This window comes from Hydra viridissima, unplaced genomic scaffold, assembly GCF_058129835.1.
Source record: "Hydra viridissima isolate aposymbiotic clone 2 unplaced genomic scaffold, HvirCarnegie_v1 scaffold_9, whole genome shotgun sequence".
NCBI lineage: Eukaryota > Metazoa > Cnidaria > Hydrozoa > Anthoathecata > Hydridae > Hydra > Hydra viridissima.
The window spans coordinates 12976463-13002500 of NW_028324308.1; the positions used below are offsets into that span (position 1 = coordinate 12976463).

Here is a 26038-nt window from a genome sequence, read left to right on the forward strand (position 1 = left end):
CAATCACAGGAAAAAAAAAAAGGGATTTTTATCATTTCACTTATTTCATTTAAATCATTTTTACTCATATTTTAATATTGTTAAAAACATTCAAACTTTCTTACATGATTGACTTGTTGCTGTTGCTGCAGATGCTGTCTTTGCTGCTGCTGTTGCAAGACTTTCTGAGCTTCTTCAGCTTGAATTTCAACCAATGGTTTCACTTGGTGATGATTTTGCTTAAGCTGACTTTGAAAACTATGAAAAAATTTAAGAGTATAAATTACACAAGTCAACAAAGAAAATTATTGTCCAAAAAATTTAAGAAAGTTAGAATACTTTTATGAGACAAGGGCACTGGATTTAAAAATCACATTATCCATAAACAAAACCTTTTTTAAAAAAATGAAAATTAATGAAAATGCATTAAGTATAAAAGTTTTAATTATCAAATTTTGATTTCAATAAGTCAATTGTTGCAGTTGTATGGGTTGTAGTGCAATCTTGTAAAAACCAAACCTTGTCTGAACCCATGTCACACACAAAAAATCATTGACCATTGTCTGGTAATAATTTTTGTCTGTAACACAAGAAACAAGGTCCAATAATGTCACCACCATTATTAAACCTTATTTCTTTAAAAAGGTTTAGCTTATTAACTGTTTACATCTTTGCAATAAAATAATGGGTGACATTCTGACTGCTGCAGAATTCAACTAGTGAAAGAACAACATAAATAATGGTCTCATGGCAAATTTATGTACAATCCAAATACAATTGTATGTCAAGGTTTTGCCTAAATTTTAAATGCTTTTTTTTTTACAGCAACAAGACTTTCTTCAGCACCCAATGTGCAAAATTGTTTTTCCAGAGCTCAACAGGAGGTTCATGTGCACTATAAAAAAGTTATGTCTGGATAATTTACTTCTTGTGTATGTCTGATAATTGTGTATACTTATTCTAATATTTATATTTACCATTTTATGATACGAAACAACACTGTAGATTAGAGCAGGTCATTTTTCAACTTTTTAATATGATTTTTCATTGTGTTTGTCTGAACATATGAACACAATATGAACACAATATGACTCAATTCTTCATCTTCATTTACGTTTCAAACTTAGATATCAAATAACACAGGAAGTAATTCTTTCTGAGCCATGGTTGCTCTTATGAATCTGTTTACATTTTTCACAGCTAATAAAATATGTCTAGGTCACATTAAATTGAGTACAATCTCTCTTATATAGCTCACAGTTCAGGAAAACATTTTTTATTGATCAACTGGCTATATTGCCAAATCTTGGAAAATTAATGATTTTAGATTACAATATTTTAGATTTTTGTACTAAAATATCATGCCAGGGACCATATTTGGGGTATTTGGGGTTTATAAATTGATTACAACCATGTGTAGGTCAATCAGACAAATCAGACTAAAAGAAAAAAAAAGAAAAAAAAAACTATTAATACTTGCTCTCTTCTTCTCCATGAACACTTAATTTTTAATCGGAGAATAGTTTAAGTTTTCAAAAAGAGTCAGAGTTCTTTGCAAAACGTCCAAGAAACATTTGCAAAGTCACAAAAATCGTAGAAAACGCTAAGTCAGTTAAGAAAACGTACTCGCTTATAAAAATGCTCAGTTACTTAAGAAGATGCATGCTCGGTTAAAATATCGCTTGGCAACTCAAGAAATTCCTCTTTTGATAGTAAAAAGGCTCATGCCGTTAAAAAAAAAAACGCTCATTCGGTTAACAAAGTGTTCTTTTGCCTAACAAAATAACCCTAACGGTTAAAAAAAACTCTTAAAAAGTTCCTCGATCGGTTTAGAAAATACTCAGCGTTGTTTGACTAAAAAAACTCTCGTGCGGTAAAAAAAAACCCTTGTTCAGTTAAAAAAACGCTCGTGCGGTTAAAAATACAATTGTTTGGTTAAAAAAAACCCTCTAACCCTAACCCTAACGGTTAAAAAAACGCTTGTGTGGTTAAAAAAACACTTGTTCGGTTAAAGAAACAGTCGTACGGTCAAAAAAACCCTTGTTCAGTTAAAATAGCACTTGTTCGCTTAAAAAAACAGTTGCTCTGTTAAAAAAATGCTTGGGCGGTTAAAAAAAACCCTTGTTTGGTTAAAGAAACGGTTGTACGGTTAAAAAAACCCTTGTTCAGTTAAAAAAACAGTCATATGGTTAAAAAACCCTTTTTTGGTGAAATTATGGATTTTCTTTGGAGTTCGAAAGTCTATTCCTCCAATTGCCATCTTTCTTTCTGTTCTTTGATCTAATAAGAAGTTATGCACATTTTGTGTTTTTTTCTGTCGGTCAAAAGTGCATTCTAAAAAAGACTTACATGCTGTAACGTCAAATGTTTTCTCTGGCACGCTTCTGAAATCATCAACTTTTTTCTTAAAATACCCACCTGCCTTAGGGCAAACGGTAAAAAAACTACATTGCCAAATCTTTTACTTTAAAAACTGAAAAATAACCTGTCATACTGTATTTGAATAGAATCTATACCCATTTATGAAAGTGTTACAGATTTTCAGAATATTAAAAACATTTATTATTCATTTTATTTTAATGATCCTATTCTCAACAAAGAAACAGAATAACCAAGATGTCTAATCAAATTTTTAAAAATCATCTAAATAGATACTAGCTAATCCATTAGAACTTGCATGATAATAGTTAAAACATTAGGTTTGTAATAGTAAAAAGTTTTACAATATTATAACTAGCTGGACATGACCAAGTAAACAATACTGACTTTAGTGCCTTCCTTAGACTTCTTTAATATTATTCTTTTACAAATTATTATTTGATACATTTGTTAATATTGCTTGTTTTTAGTATATTTTCTGGTAATCTTTTTTCTGGTTGTTAAAATCAAAAAATCAAGTTTTAGTAGTTTGCTTGTGCTTTTGTTTACTTGAATTTCTATTTGATAGATCTGATTGAAAAAAGTTTTTTTCAAAAATTGGTTACCTTTAGCAGTGACTACTTTAGTGATTGACACGATTGTGTATTGGTATTGTGCAGTTAGTTAATATTCTTAAAAACTGTAAAAACCTTTCTCCACCCCCAATATCAAAATAGTAAATCTAAACTACTAAAAAAAAAAAAAAATTAAATATAGCGTACCCCTGTTGTTGGGCCCAGCGAGCTTGGGCTCGTTGCTGTTGAACTATTTGATCATGCTGATGAATAGCCTTCATGTGTTCATGTACTTCAGCTTCTTTACGCTCTTGTGCACGTTGAATCTCTGCTAAAGAAGGTGCAGAAGATGTTGGTGTCATCTGCCATATGGGATTAGAGGAAACCTGTAATCCAAGGTTGTACATTAAATTCCAAGCTGTTAATAAAATCTACATATCAAATTAAGGTAACTTTCAATCAACACTAAGAAAAAGTAACCTGATGTTTTTGTTGATGCTCTTGTTGATACTTCTGTAAAAGCATTTGTTGGTGCATCTGCTGTTGCTGTTGCTTTGTTCTAATGATCTCATCCCTTCTGCTTTGTTCTTCAATGAGCCTTTTTTGTTCTGCATTTTTTTGTTGCTGTTGAAGTTGTTGTTGATGTTTTAATGCCTCCATTGCCTTTCTTTGAGCTTCATCCCTTTCTTTTTGTCTTTGCTCAGCTTCTACTTGTCTCTGAAGATTTAACAAAACTTTGAAAATATCTGCTATTAAGATTGTAAACAAGTTTAACAACAAACTTTACAGTAAAGACTTATGATTACCTTCTGAAAATAATGGAATTAGGGAGATAAAATAAAAAAAAGAAATAAAAGTCATTTTTAAAGACTGAGAGACAAGAAAGAAATTTGTATCAATCCTGCAAGTAATTGACTTGCAAGTAATCAATCCTGGAAGCTTTTTACTCTAAAAAGTGTAGGTTTTTTTTATGCAGCGAGTTTTTTGCCGTTGCTTTTTTTGTAAAAAGCATTTACAAGTTTATTTTCACAAATAAACTTTACCCTAATTTCTTGCTCTTCAGCTTTTTCTTTGTACTTCTTTTTGTTGCTTTTATTACTTTTCTTTGTTTCATTTTTTTCCTGAACTGTTTTCTCATTCTGGAATTTAATTTGTAAAAGTATACTATTTAATATTGCATAATAAATAGAAAAACAACAAAAAAAAGGATCCCCACTAAACAATGCTTTATCAATTCAGAAAGGTTTAATGAGGTAAACTGACTAACTTCATTTTCATGATCTTTATTTCCATTGTTGTTTGCCTGTTGAAGATCTCCATTAAACTGTTCAATTTGTGTGGTAGATTGGCGCTCCAGCTAAAAAAAAGTTATTTCTAGAATTTAGCTTAGTATTTCAACTTCTATTAGTTTGAAAAAAATACTTTTTTTCCACCAAATATTTAACTTTCTGCATGTTTCCCATTAACCTAAAACTGGAATGGTCTTACATCTCTTGCAATCTGTTTGAAGTTTTTCATAAATTTTTTAAAAGTGAGATGAATGCTACTTTAATACGACCATGATGTTGTCTTTTAGTTTTAAAAAAAAAAACAATTTTAATGTAACTACAAATTAGGAAAATTTTTCTTATAGATTTTTGCTAGTTTGTTTTATTTTCATTTTATAATTAGTTTATTTTGTTTTCATTTTATAATTAGTTTATTTTGTTTTCATTTTATAATTAGTTTATTTTGTTTTCATTTTATAACTAGTTTATTTTGCTTTCATTTTTAGTTTAGTTTAAGAGATTGCAATCTCTTAAACTAAACTAAAAATGAAATTATTTTTCTAAGAAGATTAAATAAAACTTTTATTGTTCTTTTACCTATTTAAATATTTAAGTTAAGATTAAAAGTTAAAAGGTTGATGCTAAGGGGGATATTTCCTTTAGTTCTAGACATGGAAGGGAAAGGTTTTTAGAAAGGAGCAGAGGGCATTTTTCCAATCCAAATATTCTGTTAATATAAATATTCTGAAATACATTTAATTGAAAAAGGTATTCTTTATCTTTTTGCTTAAAGTTAATCTTAAGTTTTTAGTGGGCAGTAATACTACTTTTTATTATGCAAAAAAAAAAAAAAAAAATCAAAACTCATTAGCATTAGAATAGTAACAGAACAAAAATTTTCTTATACAAAATAAAATACCATTGCTTGTTTACTTTGCTCTGCTTCAACATCTCTCAGCATTAAAGCTTCAGAAGGTCTAAAAATAACTCAAAATATCATATGTTCTAAAATGTTGAAAACTACAAATTATCATAAACCATTATGAATTTTATAATTTTATTGTTTTTTAAAGCCTTAAGCTCTTTAGAAGAAACATTTGTTTCTTTCATTTACTAAACAAACTTCTGGGACCGTTTATGAGAAAAACATTTTTATTTTATGAGTTAAAATAATGTAAATATGCTGTTTTACTAATTCACTATAAATTCAAAAATTTTTTAAAGGATTTCAAGATGTTAAAAGAACATAATTAGTAAAAAAAAAAAAAAGGAGTCAGCAAATCAACAAACTGATATTATTCCTATGAAAGATAGCAGTTTTAGTAATATAGAAATGACAAGATGATTATCAATTTCAGAACTGGCTTCCTGAGATCAAAAAATTTGGAAGCAAAGTATCAAATCCATTGAAAAGTGAAAAAAAAAAACAATTAGCAATTAAAGCATCATAGAGGCAGTAAACAGGAAAAGGTATTTGTGGCTGTTTAAGTTTTAATGGGGTCGATTTCTGTACCATATATAAAGCTTGAACCAACCAAAATTCATACATAGAGACACTAGAGAACTGAATGATTCAGTCATAGCAGCAGTGATTGATCATACAACTTGCTCACTCTCAAAGCATGGACAGAAAGACATGAAGTTTACTTAATCTCCAGATCAGGTTGATCACTAGATTTAAATCTAATCAAGCCTATTTTGACTAGAATGAACAAAGAACTAGTTGGCACCACTTCAATATGGAACCAGAAATAGAACATAGTGGATATTTGTTAACCAGAAACAGGACATGGTGGATAAATACTGATATTGCAGATATTGTGATGTAAGATTAGTTTAAAAACAATTTTTTTTTAAATAAATAAAAAAAATTGTCAATATTTTTATTACTTATTATTTTATGATGCTCTGAGTAAACTATAAGCATAAAAATTAACTGTTTGTTTTTTTTTTTTAATTTAGTTAATAATTTGAACAAAGTATTTATTCAAAAAGTTTGATAAAATATTAAATTTGAAAATTTTTACCAAGGTTGTAATTAATAGTTTTTCTTAAATATTTACCCACAGCAACTTTAACAATATTTTTAAAAAGGGTTTTATAATTTGTTAAAGATGATTTTTTAAATTTGAGATAAAGTTGATACAAAAGTAAAACAAAAAATACTCACTTAACATTCCAAACATTGGTGTCATTGTCAAGTCCAGGTGCCCAAGGAGTTGAACCAGTATCTAAATAAAATAATTATTCAGATTGAATTTAAAAATCTTTTAAATTGGAATTTTTTAATTAACAAAACTTATAAGCAGGTGTAATTATAGTGATTTTAAGTGAAACAATGTAACAATATTTTAGGAAACTCAAATATTTATAAAAAATATGATAATATAGCTATAATAATGTTATATAATAATAATGTTAAATAATAATAATATTAAATATAATAATATAAAAATGTAGTATAAAATTTGTAAAAATTATTTGTTAAAATATTTTTTACAACATGAATTTGAGTCACTGATAAGATCTTCATGTTGTTATAATTTATTTTACTGAAACTAGTCACAGATGTTTATGTTAAAATCTTGCTATTGATTTTCTTTTTTTGGTAAAATTATTGCATAAGAATTATAACAAATGTTTTGCATAAGGTAATAAGTCAAAACATTGTAACTGCTTAACAGTTTTTAGTTGTTACAGTTAACAATCTCCCAGCATATTACAAGTTTGCCATTTTTTGTTTTTTGTTATAAACACTCCTTGGCTTAAATAGTTAGAAATCACACAGGGTTTTTTCTGTTAACACTTATGCAAACATTGGAGTGCACTATATGTTTTAAAAATTAGAAACATGCATATTTTTCACATGAAATCACACTGCTTTACACAAGAAAGAAAAACATTTTTTGAATCCAATATATTGGTGAAATAAACTGACTTGGAGAATGGTTGGTTGAAATATCACCCCAAACAGATAAATCTTGAATTCCAGAATCTTGTGGGCGACTTTCAATCTATTGATAAAATAATGAATTACAATCATTTTGATTTAATTAAGTGAACAAGATGTTTAATTCATTAAATCAAAAAAATCTATAACCTAAAAATAAAAATTGACAAAACACAATACATGTAAATGCTTTAAAAGTGTCTGTGTCATCTGCTGCTGTTGCTGTTGCTGCTGCCTTTGTTGTAGCTGTTGCTGTTGTTGTCTTTGAGCAATCTTTTGTTTTTGTTGTTGCTGTTGAAGATGTTGCAGTCGCAACAACTGGGCTTGTTCATGTTGTCGATAAGCTTGCAACATTTGATTCTAATTTACAAATTAACAAAAGTTTATGAGGCACTCATTGCCAAACAGTTGGAAGTCACATGTGTGCAAACAAACTTGAGGTCATAGATTCAAAATAAATTTGAAATAAAACCTGTTTGCTTTTACATATGGCATCTTTTTGGTCCTAAGTGTCTCATATGTTCTAATACTGTCATAAAACCACAAAATAAAAAGTAGGTATTGGAAAAAAACTATTTTATGACTAAAGTTACCTCTGTGAACAGATACTCAGTTAATGTTTTAAAGAAGTAAAAAGCTTATTTAATACTATTAATTGCAGAAATAGTACTAAACTTTCTATGTAATAAAATTAAAATTTTTTTTTAAAGGATGTCCATTGAAAGTTGAAATGTTTTAGACGATTGATTATTACATTGAAATATTATAAATAGGATACTGTTTGAAAGTCAGTAGTTAGCACATTGGACAATAGGAACTTTAAAATAAATTTTATATTTGCAAAAAAAAAAAAAAAAACTGTTATGTTTTTGATAAAACAAAGCATTAATGATATAGTCTGTCAGACTCTTATTTATTTCATATTGCCATATACTTACTGTTATAGGTGGGGGCTGGTTTTTTAATGTAAATGGAATTCTTCCCCACAATTTGATGACATATTCTAAGAAAAATAATTATTAGACCTCATGTATAATAACAACCTCTATAAATTTATAATTAATAAGTAGAAAAATCAAAAAATTTGAAATAAATTTTATTTAAAAATGGGCTAGGTTTAGCCTCTAAATATATAAGATAGAAATAATAAATAGGTGAAGCAAGATTAAGATTTCATTAAAGAAAAAATTCTGAATAATAAATATTTACCCAAAGGTAAGAAGGCTTCATCACAAATTCTTCTTACTAAAAGCCCCATAGTAAAGTAACCTGCTTTAAACCATTCAAGCATCTCATCATTGGAGAAAGGACCTTTGTTAAAGAAAATTTACTAGTAATTAAAACAAAAAATTGAATCTTTAATAAAAGAAATTAAAATTTATAAAAAAAAACTAATAGAATTTAATAAAATTTAAAAAAAATTTTAAATAAAATTAAAAGAAGATCAGTTCTTTATTTTTGTCTTCTTTAATATTTGTACCTTGTACTTCGCCTTGAGGATCGCGATAAATCCAGTCTTGCAAACCATTGATGGCTTTTCCAGGTTCAGCTTTCTTGGCATAAACTATACTGGGATCATTTACTGTTGAATGAGTTTTAAAATTATCTTGATATAACTTGTCTTCTTCTTCAGATTCATAATCAAGGTTTTCAACCATGTCTTTAATATGATCTAAACTAAATTCAAAATCTGCATCTTGAATAACAGGATCTTCTTTACTACTTGGCAAATTAATCTGGTGAAAATTTGGAATGGGTTCATCGGTTTTCATGGAGACTTTATCTTCTTTATGAATGATTGATTCCTTTGTTTTATCGTCTTTTTTAACTTCTTTATTTGAAACATCTTTTGTGGTACCTACCTCATTTGAAATGTTCTTTATTGCAATATCAACATTTAATGAACTTGGATTAACCTCAGAATGATCAGAGGATTTGTTAGTGGGAAGAGTATCAACAGAGACATTTAATATTGGAACATTTTTTGGACTTTCAGTATTTGAAACTATTATTGGGGATGAAGACTTACTATCACCATTTTTTAAAGAGATTTTCTCTTGAATAACAGAAGTTTCCTAAAAAGAAACAAAGAAAAATATTAAGTGAAATATGAAGTAATATATTAAGTGAAATATTAAGTGATATATTAAGTGATATATTAGGTGAAATATTAGGTGAAAAATGAAGTGAAATATTAGGTGAAATATTAGGTGAAATATTAGGTGAAATATTAAATGAAATATTAAGTGAAATTTAGGTGAAATATTAGGTGAAATATTAGGTGAAATATTAAATGAAATATTAAGTGAAATTTAGGTGAAAAATTAGGTGAAATATTAGGTGAAATATTAAGTGAAATATTAATAGAATTATTAAGTGAAATATTAAGTGATATATTAAGTGAAATATTAGGTGAAAAATGAAGTGAAATGTTAGGTGAAATATTAGGTGAAATATTAAGTGAAATATTAAGTGAAATATTAGGTGAAATATTAGGTGAAATATTAAGTGAAATATTAAGTGAAATTTAGGTGAAATATTAAGTGAAATGTTAGGTGAAATATTAAGTGATATATTAAGTGAAATATTAGGTGAAAAATGAAGTGAAATATTAGGTGAAATATTAGGTGAAATATGAAGTGAAATATTAGGTGAAATATTAAGTGAAATATTAGGTGGTATATTAGACAAAAAAAAAGTTATTATATTATGGACAAAAAAATGAAGTGTTGAATTTTTATTTCTGAGATCATATTTCTGAGTAAATTTTCCAAAATAAAACAAAATTAATTTAAACATGCATAAAAAACATTTTTAATAATGTAGGCTTACACTTGTATCATTATCTAACACTTCTTTTTCTTGCTAAAAGTTTAAAAAAAAGAGGTATTTACTTTAAATTAATAGCAATAACAACTAGTGACAACAAATATTAGAACTTTTTTTAAATTCAAATTCATAAACTCATTAGATTAGGTTTTTGGGGATTTTTCCCTTTGTTACAATAAAATTACCTATGTTAATGAACATTACAATTAGTTAATTATTTAGGAACCTAAAGTAGCCTAAGGTAGTAAGATATATTAATAGTAAATATATTTATTGTTAATAGTAAATAAACTTATCATTAACATTAAATATATCTAAAATTTCACTAAGAAAATGGTTTGCACATATGTAAAAACAAAAAAAAACACAACTTATTAAGTAGAGTATGTAATAAAACAATTCTTTTCTATAAAAGAAAGACAGGAAGCAGAGAGAGCATATTCTTATGTTGGTCTTTACATTTTCTATAAAGGAAAGTCAGAAAGAGACAGTATGTTTTTATGTTAGTCTTATTATTCGGCTGATGAAGTAAAATTTTTTTTTTTTTATAAGCCTATTTTTTTTTCAAAAATAAATTTTGAGTAAGCTAGTTCAAGGCACTGAATAAAGTTGTACTTTCCTAAGAAGGAAGTAAAAATCCAAAATAAAGAAAGGTTCTTTTTGAAACTTAAATAAAACTACACATACAAGTATGTTTTACAACTGATTAAGTAATAGTGCAAAAATTTCTTTATTTAAAAGAGATTTTTATAAAGTTGTTGTTCTTTATATAAAAAAGATCGGAAAATTTTTCAAACTTTCCTGATCTTTTGTATATAAAGAACAACAATTTTATAAAATTATCATGTATAAAATCTTGTATTTAACATTCAATTTTATTCAAGTGTAGTTGGTTTTAATCTTGCTTGAACAACACTGAATTTTCCATAGTTCCAAGTAGTTATTGTAAATTTTACATGGAATGGATTTGTAAAACTGATCATAAAAATTTAAAATTGGTATATATGAAGGGAAATTTTCCATTTTTCCATCAGTTTGTTTTGATCATTCAATTAGAGTTGATTGAAATTTGGTTAAAATTTTGATTTATTTGTTCAATATGGAAATTCTTTTATTTAACTATTACAATTGAAGGGTATTAAAAGAGGAAGAAAAAGCAAAAATCATCGTTTACAAAACAAACAATGATTTTTGCTTTTTCTTCCTCTTTTAATACCCTAAAAAATAGCGTATTTTGAATTACAATCAAATTGTTAGTATACATATAAATGCAAGCAACAGAATCAAAATAATCATGAAAAGTTATTTAAGAACATTCACCATGCTTTGGTAAAGTTAGATTTAAATTTACTTTCCATTGAAAATGGGGAACCTTTTGCAGTGTCTCGGCTACACTTGATTCATTACCCTTTGAACCTCAATACCATCACAAAAGTTGATCAAGTTGATTAATTTCTAACACTAAATACTAACAAGCTGCATAAATAAATGTTTTATTAAAAAGAACATTATTTATTATTATAAGCATTTTAAGTGACCTCAAAATGATTATCTCTTTTAACTTTAAGTTTTAGTCAGAACAAAATATTGTAAAATAAAAACTTCTAAAAAAGAGGTGGCAGCAAATATTTCTTGGTTCAATATTATTTTATAAATTAAAAAGGTTTTCTAGATCCAGTGGGCTCAGGAAAACCTGTCTAATTTACAAAATGATATTAAACCAAGAAATCTCCAGTGGGATTTCAGGTTTTTCTTATCCAGTGGGAATCTTGTATAGATTCATTGGTTTTATAGAGGTTTGGACTCAACTTTCAAAAACCAACCAAAAACAAACAAAAATAAAAACTTTTTGAGAACAAACAGAACAGAAGAAACTTATTTAAACCAGAACAGAAGAAACTTCCTTCAACCAGAACAGAAAAAACTTATTTAAACTGCAATAAAGCATATTATTATATAATTTATTTTAAATAAAAAACAATGATAGTGCTTAAAATAACACTGTTAATACTGTAGTACCTAAGTTTATTATCAAACATATTCAATTTCAGTCTCTTCTATGGAATAGACTATAAAGAATTGCAGGAATATTTTTGTGAAAAATTTATTAACATTTGTCAACAAATCTTATGCTAAAATGTTACTTTTTAGAAACCAATATCCTATTTCTATCTTAAAATAAATAAACATGAAAGATAAGTGATAAAAATCATAAAAAAGTTTGAAATCTTAAAGAAACCATCAAAGCAAAATTTACCATCATAATCATCTACAACAGGAATGCTGCTGCTGCATTTTTAACATGAAAAACAACAAAGATTTTATCAATAACTCATAAAGGTGACTAAGATCTCATCTTTACTATTTATTTTTTTTTACAAAGATTTAACTAATCCAAACCCTAGCTCAATTGAAAAATGTAACAAGAAAAAAAATGTAACATGATTCATGGTTTATTGTGATAAAATTAGTATCACAACTGATTTGCATCAACAAAAAAAAAAAAACAAGCTATACAGTGTTTGATGAACAAATCACTAAAATGTTTAAAGAATACAAAACAGTTTATAAACAACAATATGCTGATCATTTGTATTTGCTGTTTATCATAAACATTACTGTATGATTAGATAAAATACCAAATCATAGACCAATTTTAAGACATTGGAGATTTTTTACTTCATTTTGTAAACAATTGGAAGAATTACTTTGAGAAGTGAGCAATAAAACTATATTGAAAAAAATAATAATGATAAAGTGGCCATACTTTGAATTTGGAAAGATTATTTTGTATGTAGTTCCTGGCTAACACCCTGTTATAAAACTTTTTTAGGTTTAAATTTTAACTAAATTTAAAAAGTTAACAATCATAAAGCGCAGATTTTCTTTACAGTGGCATTACAGCTTTCTTTAGTTAGCTAAAAAAATTGATAATATTACTATCCATATATTTAATGTTAATATTACTATCCATATACTTAATGTTAATATTCTATCCATATATTTAATGTTAATATCACTATCTATATATTTAATGTTAAAATTGTTCTTAAGCAAAAAATTAGGATTTATTTTTGCAAAAAAAAAGATAATAAAATTAAGACCTCTTTAAATGAGCGATACTGTCCTGAAGAATCAAAGCTTCCTTGAACAGCATCATCCAAACTATCATCATTACACCATTCAGGCAGGTTTGAATTGCCTTCTTTTTCCTGACTTGAAGACCTTGTCCAAGTTTTTGAATTAGTATGTGGACTTTGTTCTGAGTTTGTTTGCTGCTGTTGTTCTTTCACATCCCGCCAGTTACGAGCATTATCTGATAAACAAAATACTAAATTTAAGTTGATCCTACAACAAGCACAAATTCAATTTTACACTTTAAGCTAGGTAAAAAGTTGGAAAAATAAAAAATGATTAAGTACTGCATCACATTTGAAATTTTTAAAAAATTCTTTAATGTTATTTTCACTTAATTTAAAGTAAATTTACAACATAGCTGGTTGATACCAAATGTTGTATGGAATTATAATTAACATATACAGCCATATAAATAGAAAAATTTTAAATACTAAATACAACACTAATATTTATAAATCATACTTTCATGACTTGTTTAAGTTTTTTGGTTCCCTATTTGTTCATTTTGAGATCTAGACTTGATGCTGGAAAAACCAAAGCAATAATTTATTTTTCAGATATAGCTTCACTAGGGGTGAACCAATCATTGCTGCACATGATTGTCCATACAAGAAGCATATTATCATATGTAAAAAGCATCATACATGTTGATTCATTTTGGTGTACATTTTAACAAATGGGTGTACACTGTACATAATCTTTCCTCCAGTGTTTTACCATTTTTATAGTATATGTTGAGGTAAGGGTCATATGTGACATTTTTCATTAGAGTCAAATCAACTGAGTGTAGATTAATTGGTCCAGATATATCACTCTAGAAGGATAGTTCATTAATACTTGATATTCTATGAAAAAATCAATTCTTCCTTTAAAATGTTTTTAGAAAACTCAGCAAAAAACCCATCAAATTTACTTTGGTCAGGCTTCTTCTAATACTTCTGTTAATCACCAAATTCCATAACTTTTCTTTACTTCATTCTTGACTACTCCAGAAATTAGAACACACTTTTTAGTAATTACTCAGTCTTCTATTGGTACAGACTTACAGGACTAACTACTCTTGATGTTTTTTGTTGTTACATTTGCTTCCATATATAGAGGAGTAAATTCACTTTGGCTGACTTTCATATTTTTAACACACAACCCTACTTTGTGTTCATAGTAGTCAAGACAAAAAAAGGCAATTTTAAAGGTACCCAACACTATGTATTAATAGTCATTAATATATATATGTATGTATGTATGTATGTATGTATGTATGTATGTATGTATGTATGTATGTATGTATGTATGTATGTATGTATGTATGTATGTATGTATGTATGTATGTATGTATGTATGTATGTATGTATCTTAAACCTCGTACCAGAGCTTAATGTTTTTTAGGTTTGAAATTATTAGCTTTAGGTTTTGCTGTGATCTTATGTTATTTGCATTTAGGCAAGAACCTCCCTTTGCCTATTTTGAAATTTATGTAGAATATATATATATATATATATATATATATATATATATATATATATATATATATATATATATATATATATATATATATATATATATATATATATATATATATACATATATATACACATACATACACACATATGTATTTGACAATTACAGTATTTAAGCTGATGACTTGACTGAAGATATTTTTGTACACCATTACTTATTATAGAAGAATATGCAGGTGCAGTTTATCTTTATTTACAGTTCCTACTTCACTTGATAGCATATTCTGTGCACTGATTACTTCTTGGTGTGTTGAGTATGGATGGCTCCTGCTTCCAGTAGATCTCCAATGAATGCAATACTTTTAGCCTTCAATATATCTGATTAGTCATTTTTATTGAAAATTTGATTAGTAGACAAATAATCTGCCCATATGAAATGAATCTGTATACCTCCACAAAAATCTTCCTTGTATCTAATATATAAAGCTCAAAGTTTGAATTTATATATGTGTGTATATGTGTTCTCTATATACAAACCCACAGTTTTGATCCAATCCTCAAAAAATTTTGCACACAGGTTTATTTTTTGCCAGGGAAGGTTTTAGGCCAGGTTTGGACCACCCAGACTCCATGTTCAGAGTGCTTATAGCTGGAACCAAGTTTAAGCCCCCCCTGACCAATCCATGCCCCCAGACAGGAAGTGATTACGGAGCTAATAATTTTTTTACAGTTTTTACCAGTGAAAATTAAAAAATTGTAAATATGTGGTAGCGGCTTTTTATGAAGATTTTTGAGGGATATTTTTGGAAAAGTATGGTATAAATGAACAAGAAAGTTTGTAAAGACAAGTTTTTGTTTGAAGAGAAGATTATTGCGATTTATCAATGTTTTTGTTGCAAAAAAGTATTGATAAATTGCAATAATCTTCTCTTCATTACCTAAAGTGTGGTTTAGTTCCCAAAAACATGACTACATTAGCTATGATTAGCTATGTAGTCATGTTTTTGGGAACTAAACCACATAGCTATGAATGCATTTCTGATTAATACAGTAAAGTTTTATCTCTAATAGCTGGAAAAACCAGCGCATTGCACCAGGTATTCCAGCTTACTAGTCATAAGAATTAATCTGAAGATAGCAAGAATAGGTCTGGAATTCCATCTTCAATTGCTATGTTATGAATTTTTTAAAAGTAAATTAACAGAAAAAGACCTATGTTAAATGATACAAATATTTTCAACTCTCCAGCCTGATTTATCAAAGATTTCTGTTTCATTCACAAACTGTGCCATCAATTCCTTTTATTTTTTCATCAATTGAGATACTTAAATATTGAATGTTTAGAGACGTCATGCTTAGGATTGTGAAAAATAACATTTTTTCAAATCATGCTTTTTTTATGGAAAAAAAAAAAGTTACATTTTTTGTGTTTTTATCAATGAAATGTATTTTTTAACTATAAGTAGGCTGATATTTCATTACGCATTGACTCTAGATTGATTTTGAAAACATAAATATATACTTGAAATTAAACAAATTTTCAATTTTATCTTCTTTTTCTTACATTTCTACACATTTCTAATTTGAAGAAAATAATACTGATTTTAACATTATATAGAAAATCAAAATAGCTCCAAATGAAATATTCCTTATAGTATATGAGCTACATGCTGCATGTAAAGACACTATACAATAAATAAATAAAAAAAAACAAACTGTGATTTACATCTGATACAAATTTTATATTGAAAAAATATGGCATATTTTATGGATAAAACATGTAAATATTACAAATTAATTGAAAAATTAAATAAAACAATGTTTTTTTTTTCAGGCTGTTTTTTTTATTTTCCAACCCTAGTTATGCTACCACCAAGTTTTTTGTCATTTAGCAGAGAGAGAATCCTGTCCAGAATGTGATGCTGACAACTGATATATTGTGGAATTAGGAATTTGCCTCCATTTGAAGAACATTTCACAAAAATTTCATACAAGATAGGATAGAAACCACAGTGGATAGAAAGATAGTTGTCTACTCAGACAGGTGTATATATGTATCAGAAATGCTATACAATTATAGTTAATACATTTCTAAATGTTTCTACAATCAATATCATAGCTAAAGAACAAAAATATTTAGAAGGGGAACGTATGAAAGAAATATTTGGGACATTAAAATTAGTTAGAAGTAGGAAAGCTGATAGCATCATAAAGTGATAAATCCACTCGCTGAGTACATTACAATATCTAAATCTGCAAGAAAAATACCAAATACATATGACATAAGATATTTGTAGCACACTTTTTTCAAAAAATTTGATGACATACAAATGGTATACAAAAATATCCATCCTGGATGTGTCCTAGGAGATAGTAAAGTAACCATCATAAGAACTCTGCAGTATGTTCTGGAAGGAGAAACTTTCTTTAAACTTAGATTTGAAAATAACTTGCTACAAACAAAATTGATCGTGATTACACAGCCATTTGATTTGTTAGGAAACTTACTAATAGATAGGCTCCCAGTTACCAAACAAAAGTACAATTATTTATAAGTATTAAAAAACATCTTGCCAGTAGATTTCAGATTTCATAATGACAATATTCTACACCAATAATAAGCTAAAAATTTTTACTTCTATTTTTGTATACATTATAGTTTTAGTACACAACTTTTTTAATTCTATTTTATTCATTTGTTTTTTAATCAAATATCAAACTAAAAGATATCATAATTTTATTTTCTTAGTAATTGCTAGCATAAAATACCTTATAATTTCGTGGATTCAGCTAGTTTCTTTTTGAATAATAACTTGTAATTACAATTTTTGACAAAATGTAATGATAAATTAAATACAACTTTTAGTTTTTATTACCAAACCAAGCATATTTCAAATATTAATCAGTTAAAAGCAAAAAAAATATAGAATTTCAAAACTCTATTTTACAAGTTTTTAATATTTCCTGTAACATTATATGGAATTATTAAAAGGTTAACACTCTTCACTAACAATATTTTTTTATTTTTTATTTCATATTTTATTTGTGTTTAATTAGCTTTAAATTTTAAAATTTGTTACCAAAAATATCTATGTGCATACAAGCACATACACAATTTGAAAAAGTGAATTATTGTAATAATCAATTAATAATGCGAGTGGAAGTATTAATTGCTATCTTTCTGTAACATGTAAGTTGTTCAGTTAATAAAATTTTACCAATAAAATTTATATTTGACAGATACTGATTAATTACAAAGGATAGAAACTTTAAAAATACCTGCAAAACCCTTTTTGTTAACAATTGGTTTAGTGACAGGTAGTTTAGTTCCACTTTGTCGCCATCCGTCACTACCATTTTCTTGACTAGGGAAGCCAGGATCTTCAACTGATGCTGGTGCTTCAGTACTATTGGAACGCCAATATTCACCTGAACGAGGTGATGGTTGTGTTCCATCACCAGATATTCGAGAACGAGTAGGCTCATAACCTACTCGAGCTATTAAAAGAAATTTTAAAGCAGCAATTGACTTAAAAGAAACAGCACCAGTAAAAATATAGGGTATTTCTTATTTGATATTATTTCAGATTGTTCTCAAAAAAGGATTTTTTAGAAAATAGCAAAAATATTAGAACATAAAATTTACCAGGTAAACCATCAAAACTTTCCCCTCTCCCAACTGGACGATGATAACCTCCTCTTTGCTGACTAAAAATTAAATTTTTTCAAACTATTTTTGTAATGAAGACATTTTTAAAGCATTATTATTAATCTCTTTGACCTGATGCAATTTTTGTTTTAAAGTACTTTTTAACACAGGTGTTTGCATACTATTTCTTCTACTGTCAACAAAAGATAATTTTTACATCATATTGGTAGTTAGCTATATTTAGCTAAAAACATTGGCCTAGATGTCATTATAAGAAACAAAAACTTCTAGTAGATAATTGCCTATTTATACTTAATGATTGACCTGATTAACATGCTTTACTTTATTAGCTGTAAATAGTAGCACTTTATGTCAAATTTGAAAAAAGAATTAATCATGGATGTTTTGTTTTAAATAACATTGTTGGTTGTAAGAAAATGCTGTCAGCGGTTATACTATGTAAAATGTATTTTAATTGCTAATCACCATCTAGACATTTTCTAAGCAAGAGAAATTTAGTTTTTTTTTAATTTACTTTTTTTGACATTTTACCTTTTTGCAGATTTTAAAAACAGAAAAATAATTCTTTATGCCAATTAGATTGTCTTAAACCTTAACGTACTAACTTACTTTTTGCTGATTCTGAGTTAGAGTTTGAAGTGAAGGCACCAAATCATAATTAAGGTCATCCAGAGGAAAATATATTATTTGACCAATTACTGTAAGTTTTCCAGTACCACTAATCATAGTAATTGTTCCATTTACACAATAACCATTTTTCCCTTAAATTTAGGTTTTTTCACTTTATATGGTTTAAGATGATTGAATTACTGGAACCAATTAATATTGAGTATGATAAAAACTGCTGAGTGTTTGAGAGCTGATACTATTAAAAATAATGAAAAAGATTACTTTTTAAGGTATTTGTCCTAAAAAAGAGTTGGTCAAGATTTGGCCCACTATGACAAACATTTTTAAAAATTTACATTTCAGGCCAAGGTTTCTGTGAGTAAGAGCTATCCTCAGAAGTAGATGAAGATCTGTGCAGAGGATAATCTGCAGCACGCCCACGACCTAGAAAGAAAGTTAAAATATCTCACATGACAGTTTACATGATTAAAAGTTTAAAAAAATTTAAGAAAAAACTGTCAGAGCTTCATTTTATCTCTAAATTGCATTGAATAAATCTGCTGTGAAAAAGCTTTTCTGAACAAATAAAATTCAGTTTTTAAGATTTTATTTTTCTATTGATAATTACTCCCCAACTTCATAATCTCAAATACAAGTAGCTGAAGAATCAAAATGTCTTTAAAAATATTGGCAGTGCTTGTAATAAACAATGAGTACAAAAAGCATAATTGCTGGATACTCTGCCCTATTAGAAAACGTTTATGATGTGGAAGCAAATACCTCTTTCCATAAATATCAGACAAAAAGTAAAAGTCTTTCTACACTGACAAAACATGTTGTAAATTAAAGATCCTAAATGAAAGTTGAGGCCATATAAAATCCACGTGGAATGTTTTAATACCAGCTATTTTGATCAATAATTTTTGGTACAGAAGCTTTACATCATGCTAAAAACATTTTTGTATGGACACTCAACCCCAGGCTACCACTTTTTTCTAGTATCACCCTTTTTTTTGGTAGTTTAGTTGCAACATTTTCAATAACCAACTTCTATATCAGTGTTTTAAGATAAATCAATCAATTTACCTACATGCAAAAAGATTGTATTTAGGTAAAATTGAGACATCTAGAAACTTACTTACTTTGAACTTACCTATTTTCTACATTTTTAAACTGAAATACTTTACTATTCTACATACTTTGAAATAACCTTCATAGGAAAATCCAGCATGGTAATGCTTCTGTGATACAAAATACAAATCTTTAAATTGAAAAAATAAAATAAAAATTCTGATTTTAAGGATGTAAGCCATCTTTTAATAAACCATTAGAAACATTTTTTAAAATAATATTTAGTAATTATTATTTTTGTTTTTTAAATTTATTTTTAGATCTATAATTAAAAATCTTGCCACTTTATTATTTACATAATTTTTATACTGTTCAGTCAAACAGTATTTCATCAAGTTGAAAGCTGAAAAAATATTTTTTGTATCTGTTAATGGACTATGCTGTAACTTCATGATGGCTGCAATTCCCAGAAATATATTCATTATCAAATTACTTATCTATACATTGAATTCTAGGATAGTGTCATTAGCAATTAATGAATGAGTTCAAGTTTCTTTTTGGAATTGCAACCAGATCTGGAAGTATGTGAAGGAGCAGAAACTGACAAGCAATAGTCTTCAATCATTTAAGTTACTGTAGTCCATTGTAAACTACTAAAAAAAAATTTTTTTTTTCAAAGATCACCTTGACAGATAAAGCTGATGCAGGAAAATCAAACCAATAAAAAGCCTGTAGTATGTGAAAGAAAACTAGCAATAGTGAAAATTCTCACCAAAATATTGGAATGGTGGAACTTTCAAAATTTAGATGAACATACTAGATATAGGTCTGTCATCATTGAAAAAGAATTAAGGGCTCTGAATTAAAAAAACTTTATAAATCATATTCAATAGTAGTTACTTAAAGTTTTTTAAATTAGCCAATTTCCTTGTTGGGATCCAAAGTCATGGGGAAAATATGTTTTGTTCCTAACCATAACTAGTTTAAACAGCATCTTCTAAAAGCAGTCATTAAGTATTTTAGTCATTAGGATTTCAAGACATATTTTCTGCTGAAATGAAGAATATTTTCTGGTTTGTATGACAATTACTCAACCAAGCCTTAATACAAAATTAATTATCTAAATAAAATTTTCTATAGAATTATTAATTACAGTAAAAATATTTAAACAATAAGTATAATAGTCATCTCTCTCAGTAACAGGTGGGTTTTTCAGAGTTAAATTTTCAAGATTTGGTTTCAGATCAAACATTTTAGGTCTTAAATTTCACATATCAACCAATTGTTACAACAAACTAAATTTTTCTTTTTACATTTCTACAAGAACTTTTGAAAGTGCAGATTTGCATTGTACTTGGTCTAATTTTAACTCCCCAATGACAGTCTTTTTTTTTTCTAAACTAATCCACATTTAACTGTGAGATGAATAAGCTAGTTATACCCAATATTTTATTTTGACAGAAGTCAAAGATTGTTTAAGCTGTTAATATCTGGATGTTTGTTGGTTTTTTTAAGCTAGCTGTAGCAACCAATTTTTTAATTGTTCTAGATTTACAATCACATAGCATCACCAGTTACCAGTTACTCCAAAATCTTCAATGTGTGAAAAGATTTATAAAGTTCTTCCAACTTGTACTGACTTGCACACCTATCACGAAAATAATTAAACACTATGTTTTAAACTGTCTTTGACTTGAAAAATTTTAACAAATATGGACAGCCCAATACAAAATTTAGAGAAATCTAATATAATAAATAGAAATTTATAATGAAACTTAATTTAATGTATGAAATAGTTTTTTATTTTTCAACATCAGAAGAGCCACACAATTTACTTAAAGATGATTTTTTAAACTGGTTTGAGTCTCTGAAATTTATAATAGAAGTTTATCACAAACAACCATATCAACTAAGTCATAATAATCCAGATTTACTTAAATTGATGCATTTTGGAGTATAGCACAAATGCAAATTGAATCTTGCTACTCCAACTGAAATACATTATTTAAGACTGAAGAACTTCAAAAGTCCAAAATTGATTTCCTTTTTAAAGAGGCATGTATTTCCTTTTTCTTTAAGAGAATCAGTTTTTTTGACACGGCTGCTTTTCCAAATATTCACAATCTTTAACTTAATTTAAATTTGCGAATTCTCAATCTATAATCAGATTGAGAGTTTTCAAATTTAAATTAAATAGCTGAATTACTATGTAATAGGTATTTTTCTTGAGTGATCTTCAACAAAAGAAACTTCAGTTAAGACAGTTTAGCATTGATTAGGTCATTTAAGAGCAAAAAACTAAAAACAAACCTTTTTTGTAGCTTAACCAACCTAAGGAAGGTTTTAGTGGCTTTAGTTTTTTGTGTTTTTAACTGAAACTAAAATTGACATCACATGAACAGTTTAATTCTCCATATAGACCCCTTGTAAGTTTCTACACTAGAAATTTGAACAAGTATGTACTTCTTAAAATGGGATTTAATTCTTTACAATTAATTTAATACCATTATTGACAAATATGTTCTCTCTATCAACAGTTAGCTACTTCTTTGGGATATTTGATTTAAATTTATATATGAATTTTTTGGACACCAGTCTTTTTATTAACTATAATAATCAGCCTAACAGTTTAGCTGATTACTAAAATACTGGTATTCAAATATCCTATAATAGCCCTAAATCCCTTGCATAATTTTATGTGGTCTTATTTTAGATGTTATATGTGTAGGTGAATTCACATGTTAGATGTGAATTCACATGTTAGATGTACACATGTGAACATGATGTTAGATGTGTACAAACCACATTCTATTCCAGACCAATCAGCAATTGCTACGGCACCTCTACTTTAAATTTACATGAAAAGTCTTAACTATTTTCATGGCAAAAATTGGTACAATATCAATTGTTTTAAACACCTATAAGATTTTACAAAAGTATACAAAAAAAATTTTAAAATTAAAAAGATAAACATCTATAGGTAACTATATTGAAAAGCTCAAAGTTTGTTATACCTCGACCTCTTACTGCACCTCGACCCCTCAATACAGGCGCACCTCTTCCAGTCAGTTTTAGTACAAGTGCACTGTTTACACCGCCCATATGACATCGCTTAAAAATATTATGTTAACTAATAAGAAAAAAATTTTATCTGTACTAACTTAAGAAAAGAAAACCAAAGTGATTGTATAACAATGGTACCTAAAATTGTGCTGATTTAAATCTTTTTTAGGAAAATCTGTACCTTTTCTAAACACAATCTATTTTTAAAAAAACCTTTTTAATTTAAGTAAAAGACAAACTAAAATAACCTCTTCTTCCTCTGAAACAGGAACAAAAGCCAATGGTTGAACAGGTCGTTTATTTATTATATCTTCAAATTCTTTAAGACCTAGCGGAAAGTCATAATTATCACTAAGCAATGCAAGCATTTCTTCACGTCCATAACGAAACTCAGCCAATTTATACTTGCGAGGAGGTGGTGTGTTAGGGGGAGCAGCTGCATTATTATCACCACTGGAAAGATCACGTACCCTTAAAAGCAACAGTTCATTAAGATATATAAAATTGTATTTACATATAAAAAATAAGTATACTTGTTTTAAGTCAGAGGATATATATTTATTGATATTGAATATTATTTTATTGGAAAGTAAGGATACTTACCACTTTGGACCAAATGTTAAACTGGACATTTTTTCTAAAATCAAAATAAGATTAAACACAAAAATAACTAAAATACTTAACTATTATATAAGGAGTATATTCTATTTAACTAAATATTAAACTTTATATTGATTTATATCTACCAAATATCTTTGACTTCACATCTTTTATATACACACTGTTTTATGGATTTTTCTGAGCACCATTAAATATTTACATTAATTGGTTTCATAGACATGAATTTTACAAAGCTTATACTTGTATTAAGGTTTATTTTCATAGAAATTTGAGGCATTCGAAATCTGGATCTTGTAATGCTCTCTACTTAAAAACCATCAATCTCTTTTTTCATTTTCTTTTTTTTTTTTCTTTTTTTACAATTTTTAAGCACTACATTAAAAGGTTAATGTCTCTTTGCCCTCACAATCTCTTTAACATTCATCTGAAAACCTAGAAAAGAGCTTTAAAAAAATCTTTTAAGCATTTCAAGTTTTTTTATCTAAAATGTTAAAAAACCTAAATGAAATGAAAAAACAAAATCTCTGATAGCAAAGTTTATTGACAACAAAATATTTTTAATTATTTTTTTAAAATAAAAAACAAGAAAACATAAAATCAAAAAAGTGTTATTAGAGTTAGATTAATGTGTAGGACAAAACAAATTTTTATGTGTGCTATAACATTGAGAATATTGCAACACATAAAATCTCAGTTAAAACTTATTGAGATTTTGTGCAAACTATGCGCTAGCAGTTGAAAATGCCATCTTCAATTATTTATACAGTTAGTATTGGATTTATCAAGCCATTGATTACTAATTTTAATAGATCTGATTCATAATTCTAAGTAACTCATCAATTTATACACCTGATATAATTGCGATTAAAGCTTGATTATATTTGAATTGGTTTCCTATATATGACAAAAATAGAAGTCTGTTAGAATGTATGAATCTAATTGAGCTTTCTGATTTTATCCTTTAAAACTTTTTTGTATAATAAAACCTTCCATTAAAATACAGCAAATTTAGCTGAAACAAACCAGTCATTTGTCCTCAAACAACTCAAGAACTCATTTTGAATGAGCTAACAAAAGAATGAGCTAATTTTTATATTACTTATGGGCTTTTGGTATGTAATGGTGTGGTATGCTATGGTAGTAGATGCTATTTTAAACACTGGATATACATTTTATATTTTTGTAAACAAGTTTTTCAAAAGCAACTTTTCACTACAATTATATTTGTCACCAACTCTTACAAAATATGAACAAATAAATAATTAACAACAAACTGTATTTATAGCTATATATATATATATATATATATATATATATATATATATATATATATATATATATATATATATATATATATATATATATATATATATATATATATATATATATATATATATATATATATATATATATATATATATATATATATATATATATATGTTTTTATAAGGCACAGGTACGTAGGCAGACCATAATAAATGCGGCTTATAGCTTTTTAAATTCAAAACTTAAATAAAATATTTATAGTTAAAAGAATAATGCCAAAATTTTTATAGTTATTTATTACCTTTTAATTTATTTTTCTAATTTTTTCGAAAGAAGCACTCTTCATGCAATGGTTGTGATGTTTGTTAATGTACTTGTATACCTAAAGATATATATATATTTTAAATATCAAATATAGAAAAAGAAGTGTGACCAATACTCAAACATCGCTTACTGGTCGTAGAATAATCATGCGTGGAATAACAGTAGTTTGTATGAAGAAAAAAAAGGCAGGAAATCAAGTTTTCCAGTCTGCAAACTTTTTATAAATTTAAAGCCTCATAAAAAAGAAAGTAAAGAAGTATGCAATAACGTAAATTTGAAACTATAAATTACACTTTAAAACTTTTTTTTACAGCATCAAATTTTTTTTTCTAAAGCCCATTTTCCATTCAGCGATTTAAGGCTAGCGATTTTTAAACCTCTAAACCCATATTTGCCCAATTGAGCAAAATCATACATACTAAGCATGAATTGTTATTAGTAGTATTAAAAAAGCTACTTTATTACTCAATAAAACTATATGCATCATTCCCCTTAAATAAATGTAATATGTAGGATGACCAAGGATTTAAAAGATAAAAGCTTGAAAACGAAATTAATAGCAGATTGTTCCAAAAAATCTTTTTTCTTTTTTTTAGACCTTGATATTTTTTGCCAAAGCTTACCAGAAACTTGCTCATGAGTACTTAGCTCATCTTCTGAAAATGTTTTGATTATACTTTAAAAAAAAAAAAAAATTTTATTATTTTCTACTCGTGTGCTTTTTCATTTTAATCTCCATGAAATCTATTACATGTTATCCATAAATGTATCATTAAATGAATACAATTTGTTATCTACAATCGCAAAAAAATTAAACAGTAATGATTTTTGTTTTGAGTTGTAAGTAACCATATTCTTGA

The 26038-nt window shown here is 27.1% G+C and overlaps 1 protein-coding gene across 4 annotated transcripts in view; it reads right to left on the bottom strand.

Annotated features, from left to right (window-relative positions):
- LOC145185899 (GRB10-interacting GYF protein 2-like) overlaps nucleotides 1–25270 on the bottom strand; it is a 35488-nt gene extending 10218 nt beyond the window's left edge. For 2 of the 4 annotated variants that reach the window (XM_090099216.1, XM_090099218.1), the window contains exons 1-21: nucleotides 25156–25270; nucleotides 23571–23604; nucleotides 23216–23438; nucleotides 22919–23015; nucleotides 19190–19277; nucleotides 18201–18262; nucleotides 17834–18052; nucleotides 13064–13275; nucleotides 9963–9995; nucleotides 8611–9205; nucleotides 8340–8441; nucleotides 8069–8133; nucleotides 7311–7490; nucleotides 7119–7194; nucleotides 6351–6411; nucleotides 5100–5157; nucleotides 4180–4269; nucleotides 3956–4051; nucleotides 3393–3629; nucleotides 3120–3298; nucleotides 105–237 (exon numbers count right to left, since the gene is read on the bottom strand). In XM_090099216.1, coding sequence (XP_089955342.1) covers nucleotides 105–237; nucleotides 3120–3298; nucleotides 3393–3629; nucleotides 3956–4051; nucleotides 4180–4269; nucleotides 5100–5157; nucleotides 6351–6411; nucleotides 7119–7194; nucleotides 7311–7490; nucleotides 8069–8133; nucleotides 8340–8441; nucleotides 8611–9205; nucleotides 9963–9995; nucleotides 13064–13275; nucleotides 17834–18052; nucleotides 18201–18262; nucleotides 19190–19277; nucleotides 22919–23015; nucleotides 23216–23438; nucleotides 23571–23599 — 2835 coding nt within the window. In that variant the 5' untranslated portion in view covers nucleotides 23600–23604; nucleotides 25156–25270. The remainder of the gene's footprint in view (nucleotides 1–104; nucleotides 238–3119; nucleotides 3299–3392; nucleotides 3630–3955; nucleotides 4052–4179; nucleotides 4270–5099; nucleotides 5158–6350; nucleotides 6412–7118; nucleotides 7195–7310; nucleotides 7491–8068; nucleotides 8134–8339; nucleotides 8442–8610; nucleotides 9206–9962; nucleotides 9996–13063; nucleotides 13276–17833; nucleotides 18053–18200; nucleotides 18263–19189; nucleotides 19278–22918; nucleotides 23016–23215; nucleotides 23439–23570; nucleotides 23605–25155) is intronic. The other 2 variants (XM_090099217.1, XM_090099219.1) reach the window with 1 other exon arrangement.
- Between the last annotated feature and the right edge of the window lie 768 nt (nucleotides 25271–26038).